Source organism: Tinamus guttatus, unplaced genomic scaffold (assembly GCF_059628265.1).
Source record: "Tinamus guttatus ecotype Peru unplaced genomic scaffold, ASM5962826v1 Tinamus_guttatus_pri_ptg000227l, whole genome shotgun sequence".
Taxonomy (NCBI): Eukaryota; Metazoa; Chordata; class Aves; order Tinamiformes; family Tinamidae; genus Tinamus; species Tinamus guttatus.
The window spans coordinates 257750-283681 of NW_028288761.1; the positions used below are offsets into that span (position 1 = coordinate 257750).

General features: G+C 58.4%; 3 protein-coding genes across 3 annotated transcripts in view; all 3 read right to left on the minus strand.

The window, feature by feature from the left end:
* Window positions 1-129: 129 nt before the first annotated feature.
* Window positions 130-3075, minus strand: LOC104575125 (intestinal-type alkaline phosphatase). Its single transcript, XM_010222452.2, has 11 exons — window positions 3006-3075; window positions 2523-2639; window positions 2295-2410; window positions 2005-2179; window positions 1728-1900; window positions 1511-1645; window positions 1352-1424; window positions 1110-1244; window positions 796-987; window positions 481-594; window positions 130-395 (listed from the first exon to the last, which is right to left on the minus strand). The coding sequence occupies exons 1-11, from the start codon at window positions 3073-3075 to the stop codon at window positions 130-132; spliced, it is 1566 nt and encodes a 521-aa protein (XP_010220754.2).
* An 875-nt stretch (window positions 3076-3950) lies between these two features.
* On the minus strand, window positions 3951-7755 carry LOC104575126 (intestinal-type alkaline phosphatase). Its single transcript, XM_088525517.1, has 11 exons — window positions 7683-7755; window positions 6904-7020; window positions 6215-6330; window positions 5967-6141; window positions 5708-5880; window positions 5433-5567; window positions 5279-5345; window positions 5073-5171; window positions 4673-4864; window positions 4410-4526; window positions 3951-4237 (listed from the first exon to the last, which is right to left on the minus strand). Exons 1-11 carry the CDS (start codon window positions 7753-7755, stop codon window positions 3951-3953), a joined length of 1551 nt encoding a protein of 516 aa, XP_088381643.1.
* Window positions 7756-9503: 1748 nt separating this feature from the next.
* Window positions 9504-25932, minus strand: part of DIS3L2 (DIS3 like 3'-5' exoribonuclease 2) — a 186772-nt gene continuing 170343 nt past the window's right edge. Inside the window, exons 16-22 of the mRNA XM_088525501.1 lie at window positions 20183-20366; window positions 18765-18851; window positions 14490-14637; window positions 14054-14184; window positions 13796-13900; window positions 12905-13006; window positions 9504-9874 (exon numbers count right to left, since the gene is read on the minus strand). Coding sequence (XP_088381627.1) covers window positions 9776-9874; window positions 12905-13006; window positions 13796-13900; window positions 14054-14184; window positions 14490-14637; window positions 18765-18851; window positions 20183-20366 — 856 coding nt within the window. The 3' untranslated portion in view covers window positions 9504-9775. The remainder of the gene's footprint in view (window positions 9875-12904; window positions 13007-13795; window positions 13901-14053; window positions 14185-14489; window positions 14638-18764; window positions 18852-20182; window positions 20367-25932) is intronic.

A 25932-nucleotide genomic window follows, 5' to 3' on the forward strand; every position in this document is an offset into this window, starting at 1 on the left:
TCCTGCTGCTGGTCATCACAGGCCACATTTATTGAACACCAAGGTCCTCTCAGGGGAGCAGCCGTCGCATCCGGACCAGGGATGCTCCGAAGAGCTGCTGTCCAGCAGCACTCCGGAGGGGCCGTGGGGCTAGCAGAGGAGGCGCAGCAGGAGGAGGGGAGCCAGGAGCAGGGCCAGGGGGCTGGCCCGGGCGCTGGGTGCCGAGTTCAGCTGACGGCACGAGGTGTAGGGCTCGATGCAGGCAGCGTAGGCCATGGCGTGGGCCACGTAGGTCTGCTCCTGCACACCATGGAAGAGGTGCGCCATGGGGCCCTTGGCCAGGATGGCCACGTCCTCGCCGCCATGGGTCTCAGAATTGAGGGGCACGGCCGCCTGCTGCTTGTAGTCGTACATCTCTGAGGAGGAGAACAGGGGGTGAGGAGAGGGCAGCACCGGCAGCCAGCACCATCCCGCCACAGGCCGTGGCTCCCGTGCCCTCACCGGCCTCGCTGCTGTTCACATTGGGCCTGCCGGACGTCCCTGGGTAGCCGGGTCCGTTGCCGTAGAGGATGGACGTGTAGTACATCCCGTCAGTGGCTTTGCTGGGGGCCAGGCCTGTGGAGTGAAGATTGGGGCCATCAGCCAGAAGCCCCTGGATGAACTCGGCTGGGCACAACCAAGGTGGCCCAAGCAGGCAACGCCCAGCCCTGCTCTCAGCATCACTTGAAGGCCTTGGATGGCCAAGATGGAGCTTCCAAGAGAAGAAAAATGCCCCCATGGCATGGCACTGAGCACCCAGCTCCCACCTCTGCCTACCGAAGATGGAGCTGCCCCGCAGCGTGTAGCCGCCGAAGGAGAAGACATGCGAATGGTCAGCAGTGACCACAGTGAGGGTCTCCGACTCGTCCGTGAGGTCACTTGCCCGCTCGATGGCATCATCGAACGCCACTGCCTCCGTCAGCGCCTTGTGGGCTGCGCCCTCGTGGTGGCCGTGGTCGATCCTGCCGCCTGCAGATGGGTGTCATGCATGGGATGGAGGGGGCACCAGTGTCAGCCCCAATACCCCTTCCCACCTCAGTGCCCTGCATCCCTGGCTCTCAGCCATCCCTGTGCCACTGACCCCGACATACCTTCTACGAAGAGGTAGAAGCCCTTGGGGTTCCTGCTCAGGATCTTGATGGCCGTCTCCGTCATCTCGCTGAGAGTGGGGTCCACAAGGGTGTTGCGCTGCACTTCATACTTGAAGTCGCTGGGCTCAAACAGCCCTGGGATCAGCAGTGGGAAGGGGAGACACATGGAGGGGACAGGCTCAGCCGTGGTGCTGAGCACCGGCAGGCGCCAGGGCCAGTAAGGGAGTGGAAGGGGTTGTTACCCATCAAATAAGTCACTTCGGGGTCATCGGCTGCTGCTAGCATCTCCGTCCTATTCCAGGCATAGCGGGCACCCTGTGGGCAATGCCTGGGGGGTCAGTGGGTGCTGAGCCCCCGCAAGGGGATGGCCACCAGCAGAGCCATTGCTGCGTCTCACCCACCGGCCTGGCGTTCAGCCACTCATCGATGAGGTTGACGCCATCCAGGCGCACACCACTCGTGTTGGCGACGTTGGGATACTCAGGGTCCAGCGTCCCCGCGGGGGTCATGTAGATGCGTCCACCTCCCATGATCACCTGAGGGAGGAGAGCGGCCCAGTGTCACAGGGGTCCCATGGGGAGGACTGGGGTGGCAGGAGTGGCTCCGCCAGGTACTCACGTTGATGTCAACGTTGTGGACGAGCTGCCAGGCGATGTCCTTGCAGCCCTGATCCAGGGCCTCGGCCGGCATGCTGGCATCCGCGTACCAGTTGCGGTCCACCACGTGCGCGTAGGCACCCGAGGGCGACGCGTGCTGCACCCGCGACGTCGTCACGATGCCCACCGCCTTCCCTGCCGCGCAGCGCCCGCGTCAGCCTGCGCACCCGGCTCCTGACCCGCGTGGTGCCCGCTCCCAGCCTCCCCATCACCAGTCATCCCCCTGTCCCTGCTATTACCAGCATTGCGGGCTCGCTGCAGCACCGAGATCACCTCGTTGCCCGCCGTGGTGTTGCACTGCTGGTAACGGGCAGCCGCGCTCACTCCTATCGTCTTGTAGTTGCCCTTCACGCCGCAGAGGTATGCCGTGGCTGTGCCCGCGCTGTCGGCCACTTGCCGGTCCACGTTGTAGGTCTGCCAAGGTCGTGGGAGATGGCTCAGCCCCCCCCCATGCCATGCCCAAGGGCAAAGCCCCACACGGGCTCCCTCCATGTGCCCTCCCCGTGTGCCTGTGGCAGAGAGTATTTACCTTGGAGAGAGCCACATAGGGGAAGGAATCCATGAAGAGAGGGGTCTCGGGGCCGAGCTTCCCCTGCATCTGAGCCTTTAGGATCCGCGTGGCCGTGAGGGATGGGACCCCGAAGCCTGGCCCCAAGGAGAGTGGTCCTGAGTCGCCTTCCAGATCAGGAGCCCTCCCTGCACCCCAGCTCCAGGTGGCACCAGCTGTGCTCGCCGAGAGGTGCCCGGTAGCACTCACCGTCCCCGAGGAAGATGATGAGGTTTTTGGCTTGGACCAAACGGGGCTCCAGCTGGAAGGAGGCTTCGATGGCTTCGGCTGCCTGCTTGTTCCAGAAGGATGGATCCTCCTCCTCCACTGTGAGCAAGCAGCTCCCCTCAGAGCTGGCTCAGCAGCACCCACTGCCTGGGACTCTCACATCCTGGGGTATCCAGTCCCACTGCCTCCACCCCAGGAAAACACAGCCGGGAGTGCAAAGCCACAGAAACCAAGTGGCCAAAGCCATGGTGAGGGGGTTACCGGCACCTCACGCCCCTCCCCAAACCCTTAATCCCCTGGGAAAACAAGCCCAATGTCCCCAGAAAAGGCAGGGATACCCCCAACACAGAGGCCTCATTAACCCTCTTGGAGCAGTGTGGTCCCTGCTCCTCCCTAGAGCAGCCCATGCTCTGCCAGGTGCCCCCTTTCCCCCCTCCAGGGAAAGCTCCGGGGGCCAGTTCCTGCCTGGGATGACGGTGCTGCCCAGCCCAGCCCAGAGGCCCAGGCAGAGCAGGAGAGGTGCCAGGCGCTGCATGATGGTATCTGGGTGCTCGAAGCAGCCGGCAGAGCCTCCAGCTCTAAAAGAGGCTGGAACCAGGGAGACTTTGTACTCAGATAAGTGGGGGTACGTGGCGGGGTGTGGAGGGGCCAGGCCTTTCTCTGCTAGCCTGAGGTAAGTCTGAGAAGACAGCACAAAGGCCATGGGGATGGGCTACTGACACCTCATTATCATTTTGCTAATAGCTTGAGAAATGGCTGGGTGGATTTGAGATTAAAACAGAGGCCAAAGGACTGTGAGGATGAGCAATGTCTGGCAGGGCTATTTGGCTCCTTGGTCATTCAGCAAGGGCCAGGTGAGGAGGTGACAGGGTCATCCCCTCATGGTGGGGATGCTCTGGCCAGGGCACTGCAGCTGGCAGGGCTGAGCGCTGGCCCTGGGGCAGCGAGAGTGCCAGGAGAGCTTCTTGGAGGGGTCGCTTGTGCACCGAGCAACAAAGTCCCTTCATATGGACTCAGAGTGCTCGTTTGCCCGTTGCCAGGATGGTGCCAACCCTTGTGTAGGTTGTCCCAGGCTGCTGCAGCAGCTCGAGGCCCAGTGGGCTCCCTCCAACCATCCTGCAGTGGAAGAGCTCCCAGCATCCAGGCCTGAGGCTGGGGACACAGGACCTTTCCTCATCCTTTGTTCATCCTGATGCCACCAGGGTTGTAGGCATCCTGGCAGGTCCCATGAGCCATGACCAACAAGGGAAATGGAGGCACGTGTGACTCCTTAAGATGTGACCAAGCTGCAAACCCCCAAAAGGGAGATGAAGTTGAGTGACCTGAGTTTTATTGCATTCCCTGAGGCTGACCACAGTGGGGACTTGACCATCAAGACTGCAGATGAGGATGATGGGGGGGTAGCTGCTCTTAGCCCCCTGCCAGGTACGAGGCCACACAGAGGGCCAGGAGAGCGAGCAGGGGCTGTGGGGAGCAGCGGGGGCTGCGGGACGCCCTGCGGGACGTGCTACAGGCGGGCTCGGCGGCGTAGGGCTCGAGGCAGGCGGCGTAGGCCAGGACGTGGGCGATGTAGTGCTGCTCCTGCACGCCGTGGAAGAGGTGCGCCATGGGGCCCTTGGCCAGCACGGCCACATCCTCACCGCTGTGTGTCTCTGTCTCCAGGGGAACGGCCGCCTGCTGCCGGTAGTCCTTGTCCTCTGGAAGGAGGCAAGAAATACGGGGCTGGGTGGCAGCAACTTGCCTTGAGGCAACAGCGCCCTTGGTCCTGGGTCTCCAGTTCCTGCCCCGGTGACCCTGGGACCGCAGGTGGCCAGGGTGGCTGTGGGATGCAGCTCCCCAGCCTCCCCACGGCCTTCCCTCAGCTCCTACCTGCAGCAGGGAGGCTGGCGGCTGGGCGGCCCCCGTCACGGATGCTGTAGCCAGGCCCGTTGCCATAGAGGATGCTGGTGTAGGCTCGCTTGTCCTTGGCTTTCTTGGGGGCCAGTCCTGGCACCGGGGTTGGGAAGAAGCACAGTCACCTCCCTATCCCAGCCAGATGCCTCTCCCAAGCACTCCCACCTGGTCTAGCCTCCAGTGGGAGCAAAATGGAGGTACCAGAGCAGGGAGACGGGCTGCCCCTCGCCAGCACCCACCAAAGATGGAGCTGCCACGCAGTGTGTTGCCGCCAAAGCTGAAGACGTGGGAGTGATCGGCTGTGACCACTGTGAGGGTGTCGGAAGGGTCTGTGAGCTCGCCTGCCCGTGCCACGGCTTGATCCAGCATGATGGTCTCCATCAGCGCCTGCTTCGCCCGGCCGCTGTGGTGGCCATGATCGATCCTGCCACCTGCATGGGCAACGCGGCTGTCACAGCCTCACCTGCTGCACTCGGCCCTGGGGATGCCCACCCACCACTGGGGACCCACATCCCACCCTGCATTTCCTAGACACCTGCCCACCACCCAGGCCCCGCATCCTGCCTTCTCTGCCCCCACTTGAGGCTGCGTGGGGCTACTCATCTTCCACAAAGAGGAAGAAGCCTTTGGGGTTCTTGCGGAGGATGCGAATGGCCTTTTCCGTCATGTCCACGATGGAAGGGTCTGTGGAGGTGTTGCGGTTCAGCTCATACTTCATGTCTTTGGGCTCAAAGAGGCCTGGGGGAGTGGAGCAAGGGACAGTGGTAGGTAGCATGTCACAGCACCCGGGACAGGTTGTGTCCTGCAGGTGTCATTGCCTGCGATGAAGGCAGTGATGCTCTCACCCATGAGGTGGCTCACGGAGTCATTGACAGCATCCAGGCCCTTCTTGTCCCAGACGTACTGTGCACCCTGTCAGCAAGGACAGACACGGTGCTGATAGCTCATACCCACCCTGTGGTGCCCCGGGACAGCTCCCCTCTGCCACAGCTTGGGTACCTCCTTGGAGCTGAGCCACTTGGTGATCAAATCAAGGCCGTCCTTCCTGATGCCATTCTGTGCTGGGTCACCCGGGTACTCGGGATCCGGAGTTTCCTTGGGTGTCATGTACATCCGCCCGCCGCCCAGGATCACCTGCCAGGGGACCAAGGTCACTATGACCTGCACTGCCACTGCTTGGAGGTCCCAGCCTTGCAGCTCACAGATCACCTCTGCAAGTCCCTCGGTCACTGACATCCCCCACAGAGTGATACCAGCCCGACTCCCCAGCTCACATTGATGTCCGTGTTGTGCACCAGCTGGTAGGCAATGTCCTTGCAGCCGTCCTGCAGTGCCTCTTTGGGCATGTTGGCATCAGCATACCAGCTCCGGCTGACCGAGTGGGCGTAGGTGGCCCCGGGGGACGCATGTTGCACCCGCGTGGTTGTCACGATGCCCACAGACTTGCCTGCAACATGGGTTGGGGTTTACAGCCAGGTGGACAGAGATCCCAACTGACCCACCAAGATGACAGGGGCACCCAGGGCCCTGTACCTGCCAGCCTGGCCCGGTGCAGAATGGAGTCCACCTCATTGCCAAAAGTGGTGTGGCATTTGCCATAGACAGCTGCTCCGCTCAGCCCCAAGGTCTTGGCATTGGTTTTCACCCCACACAGGTAGGCAGTGCCTGTGCCAGCGCTGTCAGGCACCTGACGGTCGATGGTGTAGGTCTGCAAGCCAGCGGGGGTGAGTGTTTGGAGCAGTGGGTAGCACAGGTGCCACCACCGGCACTGCCCCACTCACCTTGGCCAGCGCCACATGGGGGAAGGTCTCCATGGCCAGGACGCTGTCTTCGCCTGAGCCACCAGCAAGCTGCCCCTGGTAGATCCGAGCTGCAGAGACTGTGGGCAGCCCCATGCCTGTGGGCACAGCAGAGCTGCGGGGTGGCAAAGGGCCAAGACCGGGACCTGGGCTTACAAACCCAGCTTCCAGGTGGCTTGTGGAACACAGCTGGGCTGACCCAGGGTTCTGGTGTCACGGTTGCTGCTGCTCTGAGCTACCAGCCTCCGAGAAGAGCTGAGCAATGGCCCTGGGCACTGAGGCCCTGTATGGAGTCAAGGCCCAAAGACTGGGACAATCAAGGAGATGGATAAGGAGAAAAAGAGAGAGGTGTCAGATGGAGGACAGACTTGTCCGCAGGGTACAGGTGATGAGGGAACTGGGGAATGAGTAAAGTCCCCCGCTTTTCCCTCCCCAAGGCTCCGACGTACTCCAGTTTCCTTAAGGACTCCAGGTACCAACTCGCCCCTTGTTGCATGGACCTCCCCCCTGCCCCACCAAGAGTGAGCTGATGCATTTGGCACCCTGCTATGGTTCACAGCTTTGGAGATGTCTTGCTAGAGCCATCCCTGGGCTGGCTCTGTGTCTTGGCTCCCAGCTGGGCACCAGGAGGGTCTTTGAGACAGATCAGGTCCCTGGTCTGGGGGACTCACCGTCACCCATGAAGAGAACGATGTTTTTGGCTCGTTGCGTCATAGGCTGCAAAGCCAGGGCCAACTCCAGCCTCCTCCTGGCCCCTTCATTCCAGTAGTCCGGCGTCTTCTCAGTGCCTGGAGGCAAGCAGGGGGCTCGAGGGGATGCTGAGCACAGTGCTGGTGGCACCGCCATGGCCCTGGGCTCCCCGAGCGTCCTCAGGACAAGTCCCGCTGGGGGACCAGAGGGGGCATCGCCACCCAAGTGAATTTAGCCCATTTAGTCCTATTCTCTAGGGGCCCTGGAGGGACCAGGAACCATTTGGGGATCAGCCAGGCCTTTGGCAACCACAGCATTGTCCTGTGTCCGTCTGTAGAGGGGGAAACTGAGGCATGGCTTGGTTGGGAAGTGCCTTACACCTCTCTGCTGAGGGAACAGGCCACGCAAGTGCCAGTCCCGTGCAGCAAGTGCGCTATGGAAACCATGACTAGCCACGGCTGTTCATCCAAACGATTTGGTTAATCCTAGCAATGAGGGGGACATGAGGGGGCTGCAGGGCTGGGGACGGCCAGGACCGAGCATGGCTTGGTCAGGGCTGAGACAACCCCCTCAGAGGCTGGGCTCCCAAAGCCCCCTGAGGCCAAGAGGGCTGCTCCTCCCCTGGTGCTTGGGGCGAACTCCCTACGGCGGGGGAGGATAGTCCCATCCCGCTGGCCACCAGCCCCCCGGGGAGGTCACAGGGCGCCCCAGCACCTCCTTTCCTGGGGCTCCCACCCTCCCGCCCCACTGGAGCTCTCACCTGAGGCCGCGGCCGAGAGCCGGGCGAGGAGGCAGAGGAGGAGGCAGCTCCGCGGGGAGAGCGGCCGCTCCATGTTCCTGCACCGCCGTCCGCGGCCCGGCCAAGGGGCAGCCCTTTATGGCCCTCACCTGTCCCGCCGGAGGGCTGAGCCCCGCTGTGGGCGAGACGATGGGGCTGATAACATTCAGGGACTGTCTCCCAGCCCTGCCCAGGACCCTCCCCGTGTCCCCAGGCCTCGCTGGGACCAACCCCCCAGGGCTGGAGGCCCTTCAGCCTGGCCCTGGGGCAGGCTGGGCCCCTGTGGCTGTTTGGGGTGTCCCGGGGCCTCCTGTGCTGGCCAGGCCACCTCTGCAGAGACCCTGGGCAGGGAGGGAGGGCGCAGGGCAAAGGGCTGTTATTGGAGATACACTGAGCCCAGGAGCTGGACCCGGCTGGATTTAGCTTGTTTCCCTGGAGAGATAGTGCACGAACCCAAGGAGAGAGGACACTGGGCTGATGGGCAGGGCCAGGACACCTCACCTTTGGTATCCATGTCCTCAGGTCCCCTTTCCCAGGGGACAAAGTTGCAGACAAACCTGCCAGGATGCTGGGATAGAATCATAGAATCATAGATGCATTAAGGTTGGAAGGGAACTCTAGAGGTCATCTAGTTCAACCCTCCTGCACACGCAGGGTCACTAGAGCACGTGGCACAGGACTGTGTCCAAACGGGTTTGGAAGATCTCCAGAGAAGGAGACTCCACAACCTCTCTGGGCAGCCTGTTCCAGTGCTCTGTCACCCTCACTGTTAAGAAATTTTTCCTTAAGCTCCTGTGGAACTTTTGGTGTTTCAGTTTCCGGCCGTTTCCTCTAATTCTGTTGGTGGCCACCGCTGAAAAGAGGCCAGCACCATCCTCCTCCCTTGAGGAGGATGCCTCCCTTGAGGTACTTACAGACACTGATCAGCCAGGAAGAAAAGGGAGAGGAGTCTGAGAGCTGTTCTGGCTTGCAGGGAAGGACTTGGTCTCCTCTCAGCCATGTGGCCATGTTGCAGGCCAGTGCCAGCCTCTGGCCACGGTGACCACCAGCTGTGGTGGCAGCCGGGTGAAGGCTGGTGTGGGACAGAGTGGATGGGGGACATGGGGGCAGCAGTGGGACCAGCGCGGGGAAGGTGCTGGGCGCTTGCTCTATCGAATGGACGAGAGAAGCGAGGACGTGGCACGTGTTTGTCGGTGTCCTGGGATGATCTGTACGCGAGTGTCGAAACAGGCGAAGTGCGGCCTCGGGGCGGGCGCAGAGCCCGGGACAGCCCCATCTCCGGCAGGAGGGACCCTGAGCGGGACTCGGCTGGGGGCCAGGGCGCGAGCGGCCAGAGCAGCAGCCCGAGCTCCTGGTGCAGGACCAGCCCGCGGGATTAGCCGCTGGAGCGCGAGCCGGGAGCGCACACGTCCACCTGATCCCCCACCCTCCGGCTGAGCAAACACGGGGCTGGGGGGAGGCGGGCGGCGCCGCTTGGATTTCACAACCGCCCGGGCAGCGGCAAGCAGGGGAAGGCACAGGGCTGCCCGGGAGATGAGTTATTGCTCGGATTCCTGGCTGGGGAACGCGGAGGAGACCAAATAAAACCTGCACGCAGTCCCCCACACGGCTGCTGACCCGGCTTTTATTACATGATGCACAACCCAGCACGAAACCCTCTCGCGCGGCCCCTCGGCCTCCTCCCACGTCAGGCCGATGGGAGCCTGGAGCCAAGCGTGGAGCGTGGCAGCCCCTCTCTGCTCCCGGGGACGCCAGTCCCCGCGCGGCCCCCGCTGCACGCACCCAAGGACACAAGGGATGTTCACTGCCTTAAAAAAAAATCCCCAAAACGTAAAGCTAAAAATATCTGAGAATAGAAAGGCTCTGTCCAAGGGCAGGTTCAGGCCTTGAGCCCTGCTCCCAGTCTGACAGGCCAAGTTAAAATCCAAACGAGAAATAAAATACCTTTGGGTTAAAAAACAAAACCCTGAACCCCTCATCAGTCCTCTCCATCTCCCGTGGGTGTCCGTGCGGCAGGTACGGCCTGGCTGGTGACAAACTGCTGGCAGCAGGGCACTAGCGGAGGCCGCACACACTCACTTCTCCGAGCCCGGTCTCTTCATCACGGCGCTGTACTTGAGCGGGACCCCGTCTGACTTCAGCACGACGTCCACCAGCGTGAAAATGGTGATTACCTTCAGCGAGGCGGACAGAGAGAGAAGGGGGGTTCTGGATTAGCGCCGACCCAGGGTTTGGTTAGAGCCGCGCTGGCTTTTGCTGCCCCTTCAGCAACATCCCCCAAAGAGATGGGCAAGGGGGCAGGATGGCCTAAAACCTGGGACACTCTGCTGGGATGGAGGTGCTCACGGGGCCGGGGCTGAGCAGGTCTGTGCCGCTGCGGCTCCTGTTGGCCCACACAGCATCTCCACAGGCAGCAGCGCAGGGCAGACCCAGGAAACCCAGAGTGACCAAGGGAGCCTCTCAAACCACCTCTGCACTTAGGCCATCTCAATAAGGCCCCCAGTTTGTTCTTGTGCAGGACAGTGTGTGACTCTGCCCTTGTCTTTAGGTCCCAGTCTCCCCTAAAGCCCGTCTGTGCCTCACTTCCATCCAGAAAATGCAGAATATCACTTAATAAAGTGACTTGGCCAAGCGCCAAAGCAGAGCAGCAGTGAGAAGGGTTTTCCAAATGATCTTAGGCATTTTCTCAGCATCCCCACAATGAGGTAATGACCTCTCTTGACTGTGTAGTGAGAGGGGACCCGGGCTGGGAGCGTATTGGATGAGACACAAGGGAATAAAGACTCCAGAAAATCAATTCCTCCTGCTCAGGAATGCACTGCTGCCTGCCACTGCCTCCCCTGCCCTCTGAATCAATCTACGCATGCAATTGTGCAGATTAGAAACCTGAAGCATCGATCAGCTCTGCTCACAGTGGTTAACGGGCTGGCTGGGACATCAAGAGGGGCCAACGCAGCCCCTTCTGCAGAGGTCACAGGATTATCTCCATGCAGAGAGGGAGCAAGAGGCAGCCGCATCCCAGCCAGCCTGTGTCACCACTGCCTTCGCGAGCACCTGCTCCTCAGTCCCAAACTCCACGGCCCTGAGCAGGCCCCGGTGGCCACTGCAGGGCCACGGCTCGGCACTTGCAGGGCCAGCCTCTTGATGTCTGTGTTCCCTGCTCCGGATGCCACGAGGAGCCAGCGCGGAGCCAGCCCGGGTGACCCAGGCTGGGCCAGGCAGCTCCTGCCACTCCACACTAACATTCACAGCAGGACAACGTCACTGAGTCTTCACGGTATCCAAGTGGCTGGTGACGAGCAAACTCCAGGGAACTCCTCTTGCAGACAGCTATCCTGAAAATGGCCGGCCTGGCCGGCTTGAACGTGTCTCCTCCACAGCAGCAATTCCCTCTGCCCGCTCAGCACGTGCATGGGGCTGCGGCCATGGGGCAAGCCCCCAAGCCTGGGGGAGCGAATGGGGCCAGGCCCCCAGGAGGGCTCCCCTGCAAGATCCTGCCTCATCCCTCTGCTGAACTGCCAGGAGCTGCCTGATCCCGCATCAAACCCTCTGCCTCTGAGATCCACTTCATAGCCAAGCCCTAACAACTGCTAATATCCTGACAGCATCCCGGAGCTGGGGGAGGGAAGGGGGGGAACGCGTGGGGCAGGAGCCCACGCGCCCCTCCGCAGCGGGGCCGGCCGGCCCGGATCCCGGCGCGCGGCACGGCTTTCCGCAAACAGCCTTCCCAGATGTTCCCGTTGCTGCCTGGGTTCAGCCAAGCTGGGGAGCGGGTGCCAAGCGCGGGGGCCAGGCGGGGAGAAGGGGTGCTCCGCACCACGGGATGTCAGAGTGACATTTCTCGCTGGTTCAGCACAAATCTCCGAGGGTCTGGCTGGTCCCGGCCTTGGAGATTTATTGACTCAGGGCTCCGCTGGCTCGGAGGCCGGCGCAGCGCGTGCTCCCAGGAGAAGGCTCCAGTGTTTTCTTAGGAGGCGTGGAGGATTCGTGGAGGAGTTTCCTCCATCGCCAAGTGTTTACTTAACCAAAATGGGCCCTGCTCATGCTGGGGCATCATTTTTCATGCAGGACCCTGCTAGTGTGTAAGTAATACCTGCTCCTGTAGGAAAAGAGGAACCAAGGCCACTTCGGGATGTGTCCAGAGGGCTCCTTGAGCCAAACAAGATTAGAAAAGAAAGCTCGGCTCCAAAGGGAGGCCAGTCCTGCAGGAAGGCTTCCAGCAGCTGAAGAGCTCTGCTGACTTTGACCTCTCCACGCCTGCAAGATCCTCCTTGGAAAGGAAGGAATTTTGAAGGACATGTGTCATATCAGCTGGAAGAGTCAGCCTGACCCTGGATCGAGAGTCCCTTTCATCCCTTTCCAGCCCTGTGTGCGAAACCTCCAGGGCTGACCACACTGACACCTGGCTCTGCACACTCAGAGAATTTTGCTGGGCTGGAAAGATGGGGTTCAAACCCGGAGCCACCCAGAGCACAGATCTGTGCAGGAACAGATTTGGATTCAAATCTCCTGTCTCCACCAGGAGCCAAGCAGAGATCACCAGCAATCAACACAGCTGTGATTTTACAGCAACACCAGACAAAAGTTGGCAAAGAGGCACCACTTAATCAAGTCAGACAAATGTGATTGCTCCCTTGATTGAGTTACCGAGTTAATAGATGACAGAGACACAAGAGAAAGATAGCTAGATGATACTAAACCATTTGACACCACAACTCAGGAAGTTTGACTTAAAAAATTCCTTCTAATTGGGCAATTGTCCTGTCACATGGATGGAAACCTAATGGGAAAGCTGTGCCACGGAGGAGGAAAGAAATGCCAAAACAGGGGGAAGGGCCTAGACAGGAGCCGCCGTAGGCCTGATCTTATTTAACATCTTAATTGATGATCTGGAAGAGGGAAGTAAACAGCATGTTAATTAAATTCATGAAGGAAACTAAATTGGGAGGCAGTGCACACAGCAGGCAGGGCTGAGTCTGAAGGCCACGGAGGGGTCAGGCACAGGCCGGCCGGGGGACGGAGCAGGGCTGGGGACAAGCCCTGATGGGACAGGAAAGGCCGAAGTCAGGTTTGCTGGGGAGGGCAGCAGGACCCCCCAGCCCAGGAGGTGATGAGGCCTCCCAGATGCAGCCCTGCAGAGAGCACGGGATCCCTGTGTGGGACACGGCCTCCACTCCTGCTCCTGGCACTGTGAGCATCCTTACCTGGGACACAGCCTCCTGCTCCGGCCTCTCTGGCTCCCACATGAGTGTCAGCTCCGGCTTCCTGCCCACCTTCTGGAATTGGAAGCCCAACAAGGGCAGCGCCTGCAGGCAGGGAGCACGTTGGGAACAGCCTGTACCCCTGGTCCTGTTCCCCCAGTGACACCTCCCCATGCCACTGTCCCCCTCATGGATTTGCTTTTGCCCAGGGCACTGCATGAAGCCCTCTGCAGCTCTGCAACAGCCAGCATGCTGCAGCCCATGAGTGTGAGCTGAGCATGTAAATCAGGGGTGGCTGCGATACACAAACCGCCCATACATCACGCTGTATATCCTGTTTAAAGATGTCATCGTCAGCTGTATAACCAGGTTATTAAGCAAAGATGCTGCCACTAACTGCAGGTGCTGGCCTACAGTGGAGCTGTCATAGTCCTAGATGCACTGTGCGATTAAGTGAAATGAAAACTAGCCTTGCTCCCTTTCCTTGCTTTAGACCATGCTGATCTCTGTCCCCACAAACTTGCCTTTATTTCCTTTTCCGGGATGAGATAACCCACAAAACAGAGTGGGGAGAAGCTGGTCTCAGAGACCGGGCGGCTCCAGATCTCTCTGTCTCCTCATGCTCTGCTGTCAGCAGAAATGCCAGGCAGAGCCAACGGGGGAGCTTCTGCCTGGGCTCTGTTCTCAGAGGCTGCAGTTTCCTCACCTGTCCCCTGGCTCCCACCCCTGTGGCCGTCCCAGCTCCAGATCAGCTCTGGGGCAGCAGGGCTCCCCCAGAGGACCCCAGGACATTTGCGGCCTGCTCCGACAGCCCAGGCTGCTGCCAGTTGTGCTGCGGCTGTCTCCAGGGAGGCTGCGTGAGCGTGAGGCAACCAGCTAGACCGAGGCACTTACATTGCAGTAAATGCGCTTCTGTACTCCAAACTTCAGCACCAGGACATCAAAGGCCTCGTTCAGGACACCCATCACCATGGCCTCTGACTCCAGAGGACCACACTCCTGTCAAGAGACAGCGCTGTCACTACAGCAGCACCCCACATCCAGCCATCCCCACAGGGAGCCCCATATGACAGTGTTCCCAAGGAATGGATGGTCTCAGCTGGGCCTTCATGGGGAGACCCGAAGATGCTTTGCGGAACTCACAGCTCTTACCCTGACAAAGATGGCAAAGAAGAGGTCGGCGCTGAGCTCCTGCACCCTCTTGGAAGCCATCTTCCGGTCGTTGCAGTGGTCTGCCTGGAGCTGGATGGCATCTTTCTCCATCTTGATGGGAGGGCTGGTGCCTGGGAGCGAGACGAGCAATGGTGAGGGGCCCGTCCTCCCTCTCATTGCAGACATGCCCCATAACAGCCTGGATTTGGACACCCAGCTCTCCCCTGTCCCGCTGCCGGGTCACAGGCATCCCCACGTGAGGGAGCTGCACCAGTGGGAAGCAGCCTCCAGGTCTCCTGCAGCTATGGCAGGCAAGGCAGGAGGCCAGGAGTCCCGCCGGGCCGGGCAGAGCCTCCGCCTGCCCTCCCGCTGCCCAGAGCTGCCAGGTGGCACCGGGACACGCGGCAGAGCGCGGCCCTCACCGAGCAGCACTCACCCAGCGAGGCCGAGAGGAGCCGGTGCACAACGACGTCTGCGTAGCGGCGGATGGGCGACGTGAAGTGCGTGTAGAAGGGCACGTTGAGGGCATAGTGGCGGAAGAGGGTCTCGTCCTCCAGGACTCCAGTGCAGAAGTACAGAGCCATCTGGAAGCGGTGGGAAGCAAGGGAAGGGTGTGAGCACGGATGCAAACCTTCCTGCATCCCCGTGTGTGGCAGTTTTGCTGGGCAGTGAAAGCCAGGAGAGTTTTACAGTGCTGCAGAGAACTTGTCCTTCTATCCTTGAGTGATGACATGGATCTGTTTCTGTCCTAAGAGACACCGGCCCTGCATTGCTGATGAACCATCAGCCCCATCAGCTCATCCTTATGTTCCCTGGTGGGCTTTCCTGCCACATTTTCCTGAAGGACAAGATGAAGGGATGGTGCAGGTCTCTGCTCAAGCCTGCAGGGATCCGTGCCTGCGAGATGGGGGATCCAGCTGCTCCGAGCCAAGCAGCCGATGGTCCTTCACCCACCGTCCCGTTCAGCTGCACAGACACAAGGTAAGTGCTGCAGCAGCCACGATCCGACAGCGGATGCTCTCCCGACGAGCAGCTCCTGCGCCAGACTCCGTACTGGCCCTGTTGAGGCCACAGGCTCTGCACACCCCTCGTCTCTGCCTGCACGAGCAGCTCGCCCCTCACCTCCGTGCAGGAGCCGGCCCCGCTGTGATGCCCCTTGCGTCCTTCCGCAGCGGCAGCTGGGAAGCAGCGTGGCCGGACGCCCGGCTACGCCAAGCCCCGGCCTGTGCCGGCCCCGCGCTGCCCAGCAGCCTCTTCAACGGGAGCCTCGCCTGGCCACGCCACCCCTGTTATCACACATGTTACAGCCTTTATTTTTACATCTGCGAAACACCAGCCCTCGGGGCTGGGAAAACAATAGGGCCAGAGCCCAACGGGGAGGGGAGGGCGGGCAGGTCGGCGGGGTTGCCCTGGGGTCATGGCACGGTGGTGATTGAATGAACCCGTTTAAAAATAAGAGCAAAAGATTTAAAAACAACAGGAGTAGCTGGCTCTGATTACAGAGCTGCCTTGGGATCCACGGTTTGGGCAGCTGTCTCCTCCGCTCTCCAGCCCAGCGGCACAGCCAGCTCCTGCTGAGCTGCAGCGCACTGATCCGGGCAAGTAAATAGAGCAGGTTAAAAAAAGCAGCATTGGTCCCAGCCTTATTATGAGACCCAAGAGCTGGGATAGGATCTCTGATGGCTGCCAATTTCCACAACCCAGAACTAAATTGTTTCTGATGGACTCCACAAAGCACGATCTCCACTCAATTAGCTCAGCTCCCACCGAACAGGGCTCGGCGCGGCTGCGCAGGGAGACGCGCGCGCTCCCCGCGCTGCGTTTCCGCGCCCTGGAGGCTGGCGCGGGACAGGATGAGCAGCTTGTGCTTAGAAAAGCATAATACTGCAGGGGTGTCTAAGGGTGCTGAAGTCAGGCTCCTGGGTGGGAGGACGCCTGGCCACTGAAGGAAGGTCCCTGCAGTGCCAGGAGGTAGAGAGGCATCCGGGTTTGACAGCAGAGCATGCCAGCCTGGTGGTGCAAGGCTAGCTTGGGTCCAAATCCCTTATAACAGAAAGTCCCTTATAAAGAAAGGGCTTATGCTCCTCCTGGAGCACAAGGCAACATCCCATCTTTCAAGTTATCAAGATGCTAAACGTCCTGTGCTGTTTTGCATCCAGGACCCCTTCCAATGCCCTGTTGGCAGCTCATGACCCTCACAGAGGTTGGAAACAGCTTGGCTATCATTGTGAAAATACTTCTCTAGGCTGTGGCAAGGATACATAGTGCAAGGAGTCCAATCTGATACCTTCCTGACACCTGCCCTTGCCACCATAATAGCACCAGTGACACCAGCCTGATGTAAGGCAGATGTTTGCTCATTAGCAACTTCCTCTGACAAATGGTCTCAAATCCTCAGGGTCTGACTGCTGCAGTCCCTGGGAGAACTGCAAGGAGCCTGGAAATAAATTACCCCCAGCCAACCAGGGGCGACTTTGCTCTTACAGACAGATTGAATCCCTGAGTGACTGAGCCTCTGAAAAATGGCATGTCACTGCTCCTTCATCTGTTACAAAACTCCTCGCATGGCAATCCAAGCGCTCCTGCAGACACGCGTTACTAGTTGCTCCCCAGCTCCCTCCTTCTCCAGGAGGTTGATATCTTGACCACCGAAATACAGGAGAGATGGAAGATGGTCACTTGTTGTGAGCATGGCTAGGGGCAGCTTATTTTGGCTGATATATCTGCAATCTTGTTCGTGAAACACAAGCTTTGGGACCTGAAACGCGTGCAGGAATATGGGTCATTCCTCAGCGCCCTGGGCCTGGACGGTCTCTCAACACCATCTGTCAGAGCGAGAGCGCAGCCCTCAACGCCCGCTCGGCCCCGGCGTCTGGAGCACGGCCCTGCTCTGCAGCTGCCAGTGCCCAGAGCCGGGCTCTGACCGGGACGCCCGGGCAGATGGGCAGGATGGGGGTGATTCTTCCATCTGCTCTATCTGTACGGGGACCAGCGGCAGACAGGAAAAAGTCGTCCTCCCCGGGAAAGCTCTTTCCACTTGGTAGCTCTCTGTCCTTTCCTAGGGGTATTAACAGGGGTTTGCACTATCCATCCTCTGCATTTAGCAGTAGGAATAACAGTATCAACCTCCTGGCCAGCACGCAACAAGCATGACCAGGAGACAGAGTGCAGAGAATAACACTGATGTCTCTCACCCCAGCAGCACCGTGGTCCTTCCAGACAAACTATAGGTCATATGGACACACTGCTGCAGGTACGTGCTGGATCACATTGGAAAATGACCCTAAAGGTGAGAGCATGTGTGCATTCACCTGGCTGGTGGCTTCCAGCAAGTTTGAAATTCCACTTACAAGCTAAGCAGTGAATCAGCTAATGACCAATTGCATAATTCATCCTAGGATCAAGACAGAACTCAACTTCTTTTGTTTCCTGTATCACCCTCAACAAGAAGAATATCACAAACATCTGCACCTGCCAGGAAATGCAGAAGGGAAAGACACTCGTCACTTAGAGACAGGCTGCTGACAAGGGCTCGGTGCTAAACTGGGCCCATTGTGTCTGCAGGTTGCAAAGCTGAGTGTAGGCAGGAAGCAGGTTTGCCAGACAGGGGTGGGCTGCTTCAACACAGCACACCTGTACACAAGAGCACCTTGACCTTCTGACGATGGTATCGCACCACTGCATTCACCTGTCAGCATCATCTTTCAGAAGAGGAAGATGAGACAGAAAGGACCAGGACAAGTCAAACACAGGATGGGGGGCAACACAGCCCTCTGCACAAAACGCTGCCTGCTCTTTGGAAAGCAGCACTACTGAGCTGACCACATTTTGCCACGTGGCTTCAGTCCCCAAATCCACTTGCAAGCAAGCGTTAAGCCGTGAAAGTACAGCAGGACTTCAGGCAACTGCTAATGAGTAAATGGAGCAAATGAGCTAATTAGAAGAGTGACAGTCAAATGAGCGATGTTAGGAAGATAATTCATTCCTGCAGCGATAAGCAGGCCACAACAGAGAGACCATTTCAGGAACATGCTCCTTCTCCCTGTGGGGTAGGACTTCCCTCAGAAGAGGCCGTGTTGTGCCCCAATGCAAATGTAGAAACACAGATGTTTCATAAAAACTATTTTTGATGTTGATAAGCACCCAAATAAGTGTCCTGAGCTGGAGACACACCAAACACAGCAATCAGGGAAAAGAGCACAAGACTCCATCACAGAGAGTTTTACAGAAGGTTTTCCCTCATCTGGAGAGAAACTAAGGGTTTCCAGAGCATTCCTGCCTAAGAGCATGAGCCGGAGGGTCAGACTGTGCGTTACGATCAGTCTGCATCATCTGGACTCCTTATTCTTTCTTTGTCCAAGAAGCCAGTTTGGATACTACAACCTGAGGAGCTGGCATGAACAGCCCTGGAGTCTGTCACCAGCTACTTGTGCAGCAGGGTCTGCCAACACACCCTCTTCAAGCATGAAATGCTTCAACTGTTATTTGTAGGTTTGGGGTGGGAAGATTCATCCAGAAAAGCTCTGCTGCCCTGGGTCTTCAGCGTGGGGTTGAAACACTGGCTGGGAGCTGCTGGGAGCCCCACAATACCACGTTCAGTGTTGATTCACCTTCCCTTTATGTCCCAACCACTACAGTAATGCAGAAGGAGCCCTGGGGGGAGATGGGGCACAGCAGGTAGCTCCATCCAGGTGCATGGTGCCAACCTTACCTGCATGGGCCTGGAGAACATGTTGGTCAGCACTTCTTTCCTGGCTTCGGAGTATTTGTCAGCACCAAACGTTTCATTTAAGCTTTTCTGGAGAAGAAAAGAGAGTGTTGGCAAGCAGTGGTGGCTGGAGGACCCCAACAGACCTCACTGGGACAAATCCGCAGTTTGTCAGAGCAAATTGCCCTGATTCCTTACAAATCCCCTTGAAAAGTGCAGAAAGCGCGTGAGGAGCTGGGCTCTGGCTGTGGCAGCGAGTGCATCCTGGCAGGATTGGGCACACAGCACTGCCAAGCACTGACCCACCTGCCAGGGCCAGTGCAGTGAGTGCACAGGGGCCACTGGCTCCATCTGCAGACAGGCAGCGTGCTGGGGCACCGCGAGCCCTCTCCCTGACCCCTGCCTGGCTCCTGTCCAACACCGAGAGCTTCAGTGCATGGACTCCGGAGCGATGCAGGTATGAGAGGTCACTGCTTGGGGCCAGCAGCAAGGAAGAGAGGAGAGGGTTCAAAGTGCAGAAGAGAAGCTGAGAGAAGAGAAGCTGCACAGTCCTGTGTCTGCTGACTTAGCCTCGGCACAGCCAGCGAGCAGGGAAAGCAGCCCCAGCTGATGGAGCCGTGCGAGGGAGGCCAGCACGGATAGGATTAACAGAGGATTATCCACAGTCCAGTGGTAGTGGGGAAAGAAAATCCTGGAACCTGTACTGGGCTGTTCTGCTTGAGTTCAGTCTTGGGACACGCTCAGCAGAGGATTGGTTCGATACTTCCTTCACTGGCTGTGTCTGACCTTTCCCAGCACCGCTCTCGGGTCCTTCCCAGTCCCCATTCCCCACCCTCCGCTCCCTGAGACCTTCAGCAGTCCATACAGAAACACCCCCTTTCAGGGCTCCTTTTCCTGTGGTACAGAGCAAGCGACTGGCTCACGATCTCCTGCAAAGCAAATCTGGGTGTCCAGGGAGCGCCCTGCCCTGGGACGTGCTCTCTGTTGCCCTGTATGGCAGGGAGAGCAGTAACTTGGGTCGCTTGCAAGGTCTCCCAGACCCTGCTCTATGCTTTGTGCACATCACAGCCGGCAAGGACTGGCTGGGCTACCTTTGCCCAGTGCTGCTGGAGTCAAACGCTGCTACAGCAGGAATTTCATTTTGGGATGGACTAGCTGTAGGCACTGCTTGGGCAAAGGCCAGGGTGACTGCACTGCTGCTCTTCACCCCAAAAGCTGCTTGGTTTTAGGAGTCTCTCTTTCCTTCCCCTTCCTCAACAGCAGTTCTCTCCCACCCGTGCCGCAGGAGCTGCAGAGATGGCAGCTCCCCCTCACACACGTTCCGTGCCTTGAGGCTCCAACAGTTTCAGAACCCCTCAAGAGACGTGCACGGCCGACACACAACGCAGCCACACAACGCCCCGCGGCCCCGGCGCGCTCACGTGCAGGGCCCCCGCGCTGCTGAAGTCGATGTCGAGGCCGACTTGGTCGCAGAACTCCATGAGGTCGTTGAGCAGCTTGGTGTGGGGCGGCGGGTGGCGGCGCAGCAGCGCCTGCTCGGGGAAGGAGCGGTAGATCTGATGGGCCACGGCCATGTTGGCGAGCAGCATGAACTCCTCCACCAGCCTGCAGGAGAGAAAAACACCCCCAGGTCCCCGTCAGAGCCGCGTGCGCCCTAGGAGGCAAAGCCGTACACTCGGCACCAGTCAAACATACCATGATGGGAACGAGGAGGAGAACTAGGATGGGAACACAGATGGGGGAACAGCTTCAAGTTGCCGTTAGAAAAGAAGATTAGACCTGAGACTGCAGCAAATCCCCCCTCATATTCTCGTTTTCTAGCTGAGGTATCCCCACGGACTCGGAGAAGGCCAACCTGCTAGTGCAGACAGGCAGAAGTCAAGGATAAACTGATAGCTTAATTTAGGAGAAAATAATCTCCTTTCAGGTCATTTTATCTCCCAAAGTGCTCGACAAGCATAACAAACGCAGTGCAAGAGATAGCACGGAAAACAAACACGCGTCGCTGTGTTCCCGGGCCAGAGAAAACAGCGTCTCACTTGCTCCCCCATCCCGAGATCGACATGTGTGGCCGGGCCCGGGCGCGCGGCGCTGCCTTCGCTCCCGCCACGGCAGCCGCGGGGCTGCACCGGCAACCGCGCGCTATCCGGGCTCTCCGCGGCTGCTCCGGTCTGCTCCGCTGCGGACACTGCTGGGCTCACCCGGGCTGCGTGAGCAGCCTTCCTCTTCCTCGCACGGCCATTGAATGGAAAGCTCTGGGGTATCTGCCTCGAAGAAAAGCAATCTCCAGGCTAGAAAGCATCTCTGGTGTGTTACGAGTTACGCTACCAGCTGTAGGGCTGGCTCGCAGGAGACCCGTTTAACTGGGCTTAGATAAGTGTTGAGAAGCGCTTAACCGGGCTTCCCGCGCTTTGCTGTCACAGTCCCCATGGCTCCTAACTCGTGCTAATTGCCTAGAAAGATAATAGAGCTACAAAAGTAACCACATGCTCCAAGCGATGCCCAAGCGAGCTGCCACTGATTATGCTGGCATGTTCCCACTGCTCCTGCACACGCAGTGGTAATTTGAGGGGCACCAGGGAGCACCTGGGACAGGGATGAGGAACCTGCAGCTCTCATCGTGATAGGCTGGCCAGATGAGCAAGGTCCTGCATTCCCAGGGCACTCGCTATGGCAGTGATGTGTTCCCAGCCATCAAGCACTTGCCAAGAACACAAAAGAGAAAGGAAATAATTAAAGACAAGCCCAGAGGAGGAATAAGCGCATGACAGCTGTAATCAGCAGTGGAAATGTTCATCGTTCAGAGGAACAAGCGCTGTCAAGAAGGGCTCCGCAGAGGCTCCCTGGGCAGGGAGGAGAGTGCCCTGAAGAGGACAACGCTTCAAACCAGCGGGGAAGGCAGGAGGGTCACTGTCACAGAGACAGTGAAAGGAAAGGCGTGAGGAACAGGGGAGCCTCAGATGGGATGGGAAGAGACCACTGATCCTGTCCCCAGAAACACCCATTGGACAAGCAGATGCTACGAGGAGGCCGATGGATCAGTCAGCACAGTGTGAGGCTGCCTACGGCCCAGCACAGGAGCGACCAGGGCTGCGGGCACCGCGCACGGTCCGGACACGCTCGTGACAGCCCCTTTCCCAACGGCTGAGCGCAGACCTTGCTGCTCCTGTGCAGCTAAGCCAGCAGATGGCAACATCGGTCCCTCTTTGGCCCCTGGCACCAGGGGCTACGGGACAGCACGGCCCAAGGGCGCTGGGCACCCCGGCTGGCCCTGCCCTGCGAGGGCACCGAAGGGCCCAGCGGGTTGTGGTGCGGCTGTCCCCACCTCCCGGACACGCTCGTGGGCAGCACATGGCAATGGGCAGGCCGAGAAAGGCGGTGTCGCTCCTTTCCTCGGGCTTTGGTGCAAAGGGGGACTGGGTTTTTTGGTGCAAACGGGTTTCCAGCGCTGGCCCTGGCTACGCAGATGCATGCGCGGGCGGAGGCCATGGAGCCTCTCTGCCTCCCTTGAAACACGGTGGCGATCGGGACCTTCGGAGTGAGCTGTAAAACCTTTCTGAAGGAAAAGCAGTAACCCCATCCACAAACAACACTGCCTCCCTGTTGTGGGCAAGCGTGTTTGTCTCACGCCTCGACACAAACACTGTAACCGAGCACTGAGGCACCCCTGCGATCCAGCTGGTTCCTGGCGCTCACAAGAGTGTGAGGCCCCTCGCTTGTCACTCCAGATTATTAAATTCCGCATTTTGTTTTGCCATTTGAGGGGCTTGGCCTTTTAACTTTTCTGGGGCTACTGCTGTTCTGATATTGCAGGCAGCACTGAACTGAAGCTTGTGTCAGAAGTGTTTTTACACTTGAAAAAAAAAGTACATATGTCCCACGCTCTGCAAAATCACCACCTCTTTGCTTTCTTCAGGTCCACACCTGGAAGGAGCACTAGCCCCAGAAACCTTGCACCAAGGAGAGATATCCAGCACAGGGATGAATCCAGCAACACAGACAGGAAAATCTTATGAGGAGCTTTACACCCATGACAGGACGCAGGATGAAACCCTTAGAAACTCAGAGCTCAAAAGCTGCTTGTATCACTCTCTGCCCCAAAAGCCAAACTAGAAACACTACAGAAGAGAAATCAGTCTGAGGGCAGTGCCCTGCCGCGGAGAAACCTTCCAAAAACCAAGGGCTCCAACAGTCGTTCCCCTTACCAGAGCAACATCCAGAAGAAACCTCTATGGCTGGAGAGACAGTCTTTGTTCCCAGCAGCTCTGGAGCATCCTCACCTGAGCACGCGGCTTTGGGGGAACACGGCTTGCTTTGGTGCTTCCGAGAAGCCGGTGGCACAGCCGAGGCTGGACACCATGCTACACACATATCCAGGTGGGAAGAGAAGCCCAGGACCCCCATGCGCGTGCCCTGCGGACATAGAGGGTCCTTCCCAGCTTCCAGTGCCATGGGAGTCACTGAGCTACTCCCCAAACGCACCCCATTTGAGCAATCCAGTCATTGCTGTAGGAACAAGAGAGGGGTGTTCTGTGGTAACTCCCAGATAGGTTTGTTTTAAATGTGATTCCCCAAGATATAGTCCCCAGGGAGAGGAAAACACCCCCTCTGTGTGGCAGCTCTCTGAAGGGAACAGTCACAGCTGGGCTAATCCAGAGCACGTGAGAGGGTCTGATGGAAGGGGCTGGGACAGCAAACAAGCTGGCACCTGCACCCAGAGTCAAACCAGGTCACCTCGTCCAGCAGAGAAAGGGGCTCTGTGGGGGCAGCTCCCTCGGGGCGGGAGGCCGAGATCTGCAAAGAGCAGCTCAGCGTGGAGGTCCCGCTGTGGGGCCCGCACCGAGACCTCGCACGGGACACAGCACAGACAGGAGGACAAGCCCAGGGCTCGGAGGGCAGCTGAAACCAGCACGGGTTGAGCTGCTCAGGAGCAGCAGAGCACGGCTGAGCCGCTGCCTTCTCATCCGCCGGGGAGCCTTCCCCGCTGCCATCCAGCACTGCGACGCGTTGCCGGAAACCCCACGTTGCTCCTGAAGTCGGGATCCTCTCATGTTTTCCCTAGCCCGTTTTCAAAGACAGCTGCCACGTGATGCTCTTGGGGCGAGTGTCCTCGTGGGGCTTTCACCTCAGCAAGCGCTACTCCGCGGCTTGGAAAAAAGCAGCGGATCATCAGGCAGCCTGGAGCGGGAGCGCGGCTGGCAGCGGCCGGGGGCCAGATGAGCGCCTGGCGCTGTCGTTACCGGGAGCAGCGCTGAAACCCCGCGAGCTCGTCGGCAGGTCAAACGACAAGAGTTTTTCTTCTCTTAAAACAGCCCAGCTTGGAGTTTGGCTCAGTGCGGCTGGCAGAGCGGAGTGCAAAGAAAAATATTTCATGGCTAAAAAAATGGAGACAGAAAGACGAGTCCCTCTGAACGCGCGCTGAATGAATCCCATGTGAAACGCATTCTAATGCCATCGCTACAGTTTCCTCTGGATTAGCTGAGCTATCCTTGGCTCCCGGCTCCACAAAATCCCATAAACAATATGGTCTGAACTTTTGCCCTCTCCGTGCTCAGGCGAGGCTTCCTCCGCTGTCCTGCGCGGCACGGCGGGGGTAGCAGGTGGCTCTGCCTCACATAGGTGCTCGGGATTCCAGCTGTCCTGCTCGCCGGGCCGGCAGGAGGGAGCGTTTCCAAACCTGTTCAACGCATCATTTAGCGCGTGCACACGTGAGAGGGAGGAGAGGGAGAGTCAGGACAGCTCGAGAGGTCTGTGACACGCGCAAGCATCTTCTGCTGCCTCTTTCAGTACCCAGATTTCGCCTATGAGTTATGGGCTCGGTGCAGGAGTTCGTGGGTGAAATTCTATAGTCTGCATTATGCAAGAGGTCAGGCGGAGGGTAGGGTTTTCAGAAGCACTCGCCTCCTCGTTTCAAACATGATTGTGGCACATCAGCTTCTAAATCCCCACAACTGCTGGGGGGATTTCAGGCTCCTGAGATGTTCTTAGACTTGGTGCTTTTCAAAGTACCTTAACTGATGGTCTTTGCTCCTGCAGGCAAAGAATAACCTTCTTGGAAAGCATCCAGCTGAGGGAGACTGATAATGCTCTGACGGCTGCCTCCAGTGCAAGCTGCCAGGCTGTAACTCCCCTCACCCAGCTCCTACCAGAGCCAAACGTCTGTGGGACACGGAAAGAGGCGCTAAACGTTCAAACTCTGGAACTGCTTTAGTAACAGTCATACCATACGGTCCATAAAAGATTAGCGAAACTTGTCCTGATTTCTTTACAGGAACCTCAAAAAGCTATCCACATCCCCAGCAAGTTGTTTTGTAGATGGCAAATAAAATCCTGGGTTTCCATGCCGAACCTCAGCGGAGCAAAGCAGGCAAGTGGAATGTCTGTTTGGCTGCCGTGTTTCCATGGCAATGCAGCCGGGCTGTACAATAGCCATCTAAGTGCCCACTCTCCCTGATTAACTTGACAAATGACATTAGCAAATCAAGGTTTGCTGCACAGGGAGGGACAAGAAGTGCTTTGTAATCCAGTAAGTGCAGGAACGAGGCAGGCAGGCTGGTTAGAGCACAGACACATTCAAACATTCCACCAGTGTAACACACACCTTAGCTCAGAACAAATGACAGCGAGGTATGGCCAAACAGATGAGCACAGCTCTTTCCCTGTGCTTCCTTATTCACCTCCATGGGTTCCCGGACGATGTAACTGCTGGGTATATTCCACGCATTGAAGTGTTTTCAATGCTGAGACACAGATACGGAGATCAAACCCCAAACACTATGACTGGATTTTCCATACTTTTGACATGTTGTGGGAAGTCGGTCCCCTCTTTGCCTGTTGTTCACTGGGGCAATCTGCTCACAACTGGATGCAGCTGAACTGCCCTGCACTGGAGTCAGAGCTTGCCTTTCAACAGGCGCTCCATCCAGCTGGGTGAGTTGACATAATTTAAAGCTTCCCAACATCCTTTCAGCATCTCAGACTCGAGCCAGGTATGCCTGAACCCCTTCTGCAAAGGTACTGATTTTCCTTCCCCTATCCGATCCAGGATCCATCTCCATCCTGCCTCCCTCCCACAGCACTTGTTCAAGCTCCTTCCCAAGCTCCGGGTGACTGTGCAGATGGGTTTACACCCCCTGCTCAGCACAGGTCTGTGCTTTGCCTAGCAGGGCCT

Coding starts and splice junctions, on each gene's coding strand:
- LOC104575125 (XM_010222452.2), bottom strand. CDS start 3,075: ATGCAGCGCCTGGCACCTCTCCTGCTCTGCCTGGGCCTCTGGGCTGGG. Junction 1,901..2,004: donor GCAGCGAGCCCGCAATGCTG/GTAATAGCAGGG, acceptor GCTGCGCGGCAG/GGAAGGCGGTGGGCATCGTG. Junction 1,425..1,510: donor AGTGGCTGAACGCCAGGCCG/GTGGGTGAGACG, acceptor CATTGCCCACAG/GGTGCCCGCTATGCCTGGAA.
- LOC104575126 (XM_088525517.1), bottom strand. CDS start 7,755: ATGGAGCGGCCGCTCTCCCCGCGGAGCTGCCTCCTCCTCTGCCTCCTC. Junction 5,568..5,707: donor TGCACAACACGGACATCAAT/GTGAGCTGGGGA, acceptor GTCCCCTGGCAG/GTGATCCTGGGCGGCGGGCG. Junction 5,172..5,278: donor CTCCGTGAGCCACCTCATGG/GTGAGAGCATCA, acceptor CCACTCCCCCAG/GCCTCTTTGAGCCCAAAGAC.